This window comes from Fonticula alba, assembly GCF_000388065.1.
Source record: "Fonticula alba strain ATCC 38817 unplaced genomic scaffold supercont2.3, whole genome shotgun sequence".
Lineage (NCBI taxonomy): Eukaryota > Rotosphaerida > Fonticulaceae > Fonticula > Fonticula alba.
This window is the reverse complement of record NW_009242973.1, coordinates 1,895,017-1,901,961: the sequence shown is the minus strand read 5'-3', so window position 1 is coordinate 1,901,961 and position 6,945 is coordinate 1,895,017. Positions and strand designations below refer to the sequence as shown.

The window sequence follows — 6,945 nt, the reverse complement described above, 5'->3', positions numbered from 1 at the left end:
CCCCCCCCCCCCTGCTTCCACGCCTCTGCGCCCTTCGCTCGGTCGCCCTTTTTTATCCCCCTGCTTCCACGCCCCCTCCCCCACTCGATGCCGATAGCGGCGCTCTTTTCGCCTGATGGGCGCCCCTCCCGTGTGGCCCTCGCCCTGTGGGGCGTGATCCTGTCCAACGCGGCCTTCGTCTTGGCGGCGGTCTTCCTCTTCCTGTGCGCAACACATGCTTCCCCGCCTACTGTTGCCCTTTTCTTGCTCTCCCCCCCCCCTCCCCTCCTCGCGCCATCCAGCGACCTGCCTGGCTCCATCGCTGTCTGACCCCAAGCGCAGACTGTCCCAGCAGACCTTTCGCAAGCTGGGTCCCCGGCGGGCCGACATGCTGGGCGTCCTGGCCTGCGTGGCATTCTGCCTGTCCCCCGGTGGGGCGTTCATGTCTTCAATGTACGTGGCATCTTGTTCTTGTTTCGCCCCCTGCCGTGTGTGTCCTTTTGTAGGCGCCCTCGAAATTGACCATGAGCTCCCGGTGGCCATGTTCCCCTGCGTGCAGGTATACCGAGTCCCTGTTTGGGCTGTGTGTTTTGGCTGGGCTGTGGTGCCGTTCGATCGGCTGGTGCGCCTCCGGATGATCTCCCTCCGTCTGCCTCCGGGAATGTCACTTTCAGACCTCAGCTGATGCGCCCCCCTCCCCTCCCCCCCCCCCCACACACACATATACACGCATACAGGACACTGCCCTGTGGGATGTCCTTCTTCCTGGCCTGCTTGATGCGCTCCAACGGCACGTTGCTTGTGGGCTATCCGTTGTTTGATGCGGTGTCGGCCGTGCGCCATCGCTGGGCCGCTCGCGGGGCCCCCCTCCCAACCACCGCCGTGCGTGCGCCTCCCGCCCTGCGCCACCTGCCTGCGGCCGGTCGCCACCCGATGTGCCCCCATCCTCGTGTCACTGACCTGCTGTGCGCTCAGTCACTGCTGGCGGAGCTGGGCCGCTGTGCCTTTGTCGCGGTGGCCACCCTCACGGGCGCCCTGTTGGTTGCCCTCCACGGCTATCGGGAGTTCTGCACCCCGGAAGCCGTGGCTGGCGCGTCGGCGGCCGGTCTGACACCGCGACCCTGGTGCACCAATACCCTGCCCCTCATCTACGGCTTCATCCAGAAGGAGTACTGGTGCGTATGGGCACACCGGCCGCCCACATGATTCCGCCTCCGGTCCTTCGCCCACCCGTTGGCCGGGCGGCCCCCGTGCGGCCATGCATGCGTGCAACATACTGACCATCTGGGCCATCGAGCCCTCGTCCCCGGGCCCAGGGACGTCGGGCTATTCCGGTACTGGCGGGTGGGACAAATCCCGAACTTCGTGCTGGCCCTGCCGGCCATGCTGCTGGCCGGGTACACGGCCTGGCGTGTGGTGCCGCCGCTTTGGCGCCGGTGGGCGTCGCTCGGCCTCCTGACGGCGGCCAAGGCGCCGGCCGGGGAACCGGGTACGCGCTCCATGTGTGGCCATGCGGGTCTTTGGACGATCGCAGTTGTTCCTCCTTTCCGCCGCGCCTTGTCAGGTCGGCCCCTAACATGCCGGGCTCCGCCCCCCCCCCCCCTCCCCCCCCCTCCCGTCCAGTGGATGTGCCCTTGTTGGCGCGACATGACCTTCAATTTGAGTTGCATCCACATTTGATGTTGTGGTTTGTGGCACACCTGGCCATCCTGCTGTCGGCCCATGTGCAAATCATCCACCGCTTTGCGGCCCCCTTCCCAGCCGCCTATTGGGTGGTGGCGAGCATGCTTCTACCGGGGGAAGACTCGGCCCAGGCCCCCAGCACTCCTGCCCCTGTGGCCGGGGACCCGCACCCCTCCCCGGCCGCGGACCCGACGCCCAAAGACCCGCCGGTCCCCATGCATGGGCCCAGCGCTCGGGATAGCCAAATGGCAAGAGTGTATTTGGCATTCGGCGCCGGGTACCAGGCCGCCACGTGCATTCTCTTTGGGCACTTTTACCCGCCGGCCTGAGCGCGCACGGCAGCAACAGCAGCAGCAGCGGCGGCGGCGGCGGCGGCAACAGCAGCAGCAGCAGCAGCAGCAGCAGCAGTAGAGGCTACCGCGGCGAGTCCTGTGCCGCCGGAGACTCGATGACCGGCGACGAAAGGCCGCTGCTGCCGGGGGTCGACAGGGACCGGAAGTTGAGCCGCTTTGTTGTCGATTCCCACCAAGCACCATGTGTTAGCACCTGGACAGGTGATGGGCTTGTGCAGGCATATACGCGCGCAAACGCGTATAGAGATATGCATTCGCATGTTCCCATGTGTGTGTGTGTGTGTGTGTGTGTGTGTGTGCATCTGAGGGAGGCGGACAGGTGGGTGCACCTCGGTGCGCCAGGGCCGTGGCCCGGACGCCCCGACAGGATACGTACTATGGATGGAGGCCGAATCTCGGGCGCGGGAGTGGCCACACTGCCGCCGGTATGGTCCTGCTAGCAGGAGCGAAGGTGGAGGTCAGCGTGGGGGCGCTGGGCAAGGTGGCGGCGACAGAAGGACAAAAGGAAGTACCTCGGGGATGGGGGCCACCCCGACGGCCGGCGAGGATTGTGGCCCGGAGCTGGCGGCGTCCCCAGTGGGTCCGATGCCGGCAGCCAGCGAGGAAGCGGCGGCCTCGGCCGCGGCAGCCGCTTCGCGCCTCTCCCGCCGCCGGCGCTTTCGGTCCTTGTCTCTCCGGTCCTTGCGCGTCTTCTCTGGAGGCCGGGGGCGCGGGGGGGGGGGGGGGGGGGGGGGGGGGCAGGCAGCAGGTGTGAGCGGGAGGCACAGAGGGAGAGACAGGCGTTTCGGCAGGGCGGCAGGGGAAATCCGGCACGTACGTGGCAACGCCCCGTCCAGGAGGGAGCATGCAGACAGTGAATGTATGCGAGATGCAGAGGGCAGCGAAGAGGGGGAAGAGTCAATGACTGCTGGCGTGTGGCCGGGGGCCGGCAAGTCGCCAGTGCACGCACGAAGGGCCCGATCAGGTACTCCAAGTCCTTGGAGGTCAGCCGCAGCACCCGGCGCTGGCCAGCGGGAGCAGCCGGCACCGGGCCCGGGGCCGAGGATGGCCCGCCCTCGGACGGACCCGGCGGCGCCGGGGCCGGGTACGGGACCCACGGCACCGGGGCAACCATCACCCCATGGACGAAGCTCACGAGGCCGCCGGGGACATCAGCCTCGGCCTGGTGCGCGTGGTGATGATGATGATGATGCCCCGGGTGGTGGGAGTGCGGGTGGTGCGGGTCGTCGGCGTAGGCCGCCTCGTCGGCGATGGCGTACGGGTCCTCAACGAAGCCGATGGCCACATCGTCCCCGTCGCCTGGGTGCTGGTGCGCGCCGTCCGAGCTGAGCCCTTGGTGCGCCTCACGCTCGGGCAACTGGCCGAAGGCCACCCCGACGGCGGCGAGCTTGGACGCGTGGTCCAACTCGCCGGCCGGCGCGGCGGCAGCAGCCGCAGATCCCGGCCTCGCCCCGAGCCCCGACAGCGTGAGAGTCAGCCCGCCCGGGGTGGGAGTCCCGACGCCCGGATCACCGGGCATCGGGGAGGGAGCACCTCCTGCGGAGCCCGGCGCCGGCGACACGGTGGCCGGCCCGAGAGCCGGGGCGATGGCCGCGGCGGCCGCCGCCGCGGCAGCAGCCGGACCTGGCGACAGGGCCACCGAGTCCACATGCCGCAAGTAGTCATACGCCGTGGAGAGGGAGGAGTCGTCGCGCTCGTCGCCGGGGGCGGTGCTCCGCTGGAGGAAAAGCTGTGTCGCCCGGAGCTGGGCGATGGTCTGCAGGAAGGACCGGGAGTCTGTGGCAGCCGTGGTGGCGGCGCTTCCAGGGCTGGTTGGCCGCGCGGTCTCTGTCATCCCGGCCGACATGATGCGGGTCGGACAAGGGGAGAGCCGAGGGCTGGAGGGGGGAGAGAGAGAGAGGGGGGGGGAGGGATCGGAGCAGTCGTCTACACAGGAAGGGAAGAGGGAGGGAGGGGGGGAGGAAGCAGGCGAAGCAAGCAGGCGAGTGGGAGGGACCCCAAGGGCAAGGGCAGAGCAACCCCGGAACAGACGAGATCTGGCTTGGTGGGTTGTTCAATGATCTCTCTCTCTCTCTTCCTCTCTCTCTTTCTCTTTCCCGATTTCCCGATGTGCGCTGGCGTCACACGGCTCGGGTGCCTTCGCTCGCGAGCTGCCCGCGGCCCTGTTCCGGTTGGGATGGAGTTTGGGGCGGGAGGTGTGATATGGCACCCCACCAGGGGCGGACGGCGAGAGGGCCTCCGGTCGAGAGATGTGCGCGCGCGCGCGCGCGCGCCGGGTCGCCGGTCCTTCTCCTCCTCGCCGGAGCGAGGAACGCCGCGGCGGGCCCGAGCCCCGGTGGGCCTGCCTCCTGGCCAAATACAGCATCCACCCCACAACACGAGCGCAACCGATGCCACCGCCGCTGCGGTGGGGGGGGGGGGGGGGGGGGGGGGGGGGGGGGGGGGGGGGGGGGGGGGGGGGGACAGAGGGGGCAGTGACTAGATCTGTCTTGCCGCCCGGCGCGAACGGCCCGGGTGTCTTTTGGCCCGGATGGATGCCCCCGCCCCCAGCGCGGCGGTCCCTTGGAGAACCGGCCCACGCCCCGTCAGGTGGCAGCTGGCGCAAGGGCAAATTGGTGGTGCTCCCACGTCCTGCGACCCGGGTCCGGGAATCTACCCAGTCCCCGCAGCACCGATGGATCGCTTTTTCTCCCGAGGCCTCCAAGGGGCGGGCGTGTCTCGGGCGAATTGGGTGGGCCGCCGCATCCCCGTGCGCGCCACCTGGGGCTCGCGCGCAGCTGTACGACCCCCGCCCGCCTCCCGCCCGCCTCCCGCCCCTGCTCTGCCTAACCGCGGGTGCCGTGTACACACGCCTGCACATGTGCGTTTGTGATTGTGTGTGTTTTATATTGAGTGTTTCCCAAGAGATCGATGGCGTGAAGGGCACCACATCCGAGGCACAAAGGGAGGCTTTTTGTTCTGCGAGGCCTCCTCCCCCCGGGCTTCCTTTGGTGTGTGCGTGTGTGCGTGTGTGCGTGTGCGATGCATAAGGCGCACACGCCCACCATAGGGAGGCGGTGAGACTGCCGAGGGCGGTCGCCTGACGCCCTGCATGGGAAAAGGACCGGGGCCTTAGAAGTACGAGGGGAAAGTGGACCGGAGCTGGGAGATGACGTCCTCCTTCTCCATCTTGTTCAGGTACGGGGCGGCGTTCAGCATGCCAACGAAGTTCTGTGCATGCCGGGACGAGAGAGAGAGAGAGAGAGGGAGGGAGAGAGGGAGAAACCGAGGCAGTTGTGGATGTGGATGCGCGGGTGTCAGAGGAACATGTCGCCCCTTGGGGATGACGCAGAAAAGGGGCACCACAGGAGCGGTCGAGGCATGCGCGGGCTACAGAGACATGCAAATAAAAACATGTATATGGGCCTGCATGCGTCCCCTCCTCTTTTTCCCTTGGCCGGGAAGAGGAGGGGGGAGCACAGGAGAGGCATGACACGCACCTGGTAGTCCGAAATGAAGGGGAAAGCGCGGATGCACAGAGCACGGCGGGCCTCCAGGTCGGCGGACACAGAGAGCAGACGGTTGAGCAGGCCATCCACCTGGGCCGCCTGGAGGAGGTGCTCCGAGGACACCTGGCCGAGGGACTCGCGCGGCGGAGGGGAGGCCAGGAACTGGTGGAAGAGCGACACAAGGGCCTGGTTGAGGCCGGGGGAGCCCGGGGGGTGGCTGGAGATGATGCCCTCCGCGTGGCCGGACAGCTGGGTGAAGAGCTGCAACGGGGGGGGGGGGGTGACAGGGAGCGCGGGTGCATGGTCCAGGGGGCGGAGGCAGGCGGGGGACAACAAAGGGGGGGGGGAGGCTGGTAAGACATGGGAAAATGCCGGGTAGGAGAGGGCAAAGGGATGACCAGCCGCCAAAAGGGGAGGGGGGGGGGCACGTACCGGGCCGGAAATGGGCGCCGGGGCCGCGGCAGCATGGGCAGGCGGGCTGGCGGGCGGGTAGCCAGGGGACGAGTTACCAGGGTACGGCGGCGGGGACACAAACTCGCCGCCCTGCGGGGGGTAGCCGGGCTGCGGGGGATAGGCACCCTGCGGCGGGTAGCCAGGCTGCGGGGGGTAAGCACCCTGCGGCGGGTACGGGCCCTGGGGCGGGTAAGCGCCAGCCTGCGGGGGGTAGCCCGGCTGCGGGGGATAGACAACGCCCGGGGGCGGGGGATGCATGGTGGTAGTCTGGGTGATGACGGGGCCCTCGGGGTTGTTGAGAGAGGCCTCCAGGCGGTGGATCTCCCGGTTGATGGCACGGTAGCGAGAAACAGAGACCTAAGCAGGGGAGGGGCGGAGGAGGGGAGGGTCAGTGGCGGAGGGGGGAGGGGACGGCGATGTGCATATCCCCCCGCCGGTCGGGGGGTGGAGGGGAGGGGGGGGGGGGCCTTTCGGCGACGCACAAGGACGTTGATCAGGCAGACAACCCACATGAAGATGAAGAAGAACCAGATGAAGCCGCTGAAGATGATGATGAAGGCCACGAAGATGCCAACAAAGATCAACAGCATGATGATGGACACGATGATGGAGGAAAGGAGGCGCGCACGGCGGGCATGCAGCCACGCCAGGTGGACGCGCGGGTCCACCACGACGTGGCTGGGGGCGGTGATCACCCAGATCCTCATAGCGGTGCTGCTGCTGCTGCTGTGGCACACACGCGGGTGAGGGGCGGCAAGGGGAAGGGGAGAGAGAGAGAGACGGGGGGGGGGGCGGTCGGGGGCAAAGGCGGCGTCAAGATAGACGGTGGTGTGGTGGGTGTGGCCAGGCCGGGCGGGCCCCCGGCGCCTGGCGCGGCGCCGCCACAAGAAGTACGACGATTTGCCGGCCGGTGGGGGTCTTTGGAGGAGACGGCGCCCCGGGTCGCCCGAACATTGCGGAGCGCGGCCCGGATGCTGCCCCCCCCCCCC

At 68.5% G+C, this 6,945-nt stretch overlaps 3 protein-coding genes across 3 annotated transcripts in view; 1 reads left to right on the top strand and 2 right to left on the bottom strand.

Annotated features, from left to right (window-relative positions):
- H696_02188 (hypothetical protein) overlaps window positions 1-2,015 on the top strand; it is a 2,818-nt gene extending 803 nt beyond the window's left edge. The window contains exons 3-9 of the mRNA XM_009496086.1: window positions 98-203; window positions 322-432; window positions 539-601; window positions 717-861; window positions 955-1,154; window positions 1,296-1,468; window positions 1,603-2,015. Coding sequence (XP_009494361.1) covers window positions 98-203; window positions 322-432; window positions 539-601; window positions 717-861; window positions 955-1,154; window positions 1,296-1,468; window positions 1,603-1,991 — 1,187 coding nt within the window. The 3' untranslated portion in view covers window positions 1,992-2,015. The remainder of the gene's footprint in view (window positions 1-97; window positions 204-321; window positions 433-538; window positions 602-716; window positions 862-954; window positions 1,155-1,295; window positions 1,469-1,602) is intronic.
- A 34-nt stretch (window positions 2,016-2,049) lies between these two features.
- Window positions 2,050-3,861, bottom strand: H696_02187 (hypothetical protein; the record flags this gene model as incomplete). Its single annotated transcript, XM_009496085.1, has 4 exons — window positions 2,050-2,169; window positions 2,392-2,448; window positions 2,528-2,707; window positions 2,965-3,861. The coding sequence occupies 4 exons, from the start codon at window positions 3,859-3,861 to the stop codon at window positions 2,077-2,079; spliced, it is 1,227 nt and encodes a 408-aa protein (XP_009494360.1). The 3' UTR covers window positions 2,050-2,076.
- A 1,149-nt stretch (window positions 3,862-5,010) lies between these two features.
- H696_02186 (hypothetical protein) lies at window positions 5,011-6,758 on the bottom strand. Its single transcript, XM_009496084.1, has 4 exons — window positions 6,439-6,758; window positions 5,936-6,313; window positions 5,495-5,764; window positions 5,011-5,225 (listed from the first exon to the last, which is right to left on the bottom strand). Exons 1-4 carry the CDS (start codon window positions 6,661-6,663, stop codon window positions 5,127-5,129), a joined length of 972 nt encoding a protein of 323 aa, XP_009494359.1. The 5' UTR covers window positions 6,664-6,758; the 3' UTR covers window positions 5,011-5,126.
- Between the last annotated feature and the right edge of the window lie 187 nt (window positions 6,759-6,945).

What these genes read in the sequence shown, in the direction of transcription:
- H696_02186 (XM_009496084.1), bottom strand. Translation starts at nt 6,663, where the DNA reads ATGAGGATCTGGGTGATCACCGCCCCCAGCCACGTCGTGGTGGACCCG. An exon ending in CGGCGCCCATTTCCGGCCCG is followed by an intron (nt 5,765 to 5,935) that starts GTACGTGCCCCC and finishes CCCCCGTTGCAG; the next exon opens with CTCTTCACCCAGCTGTCCGG. An exon ending in CCTTCATTTCGGACTACCAG is followed by an intron (nt 5,226 to 5,494) that starts GTGCGTGTCATG and finishes CGGCATGCACAG; the next exon opens with AACTTCGTTGGCATGCTGAA.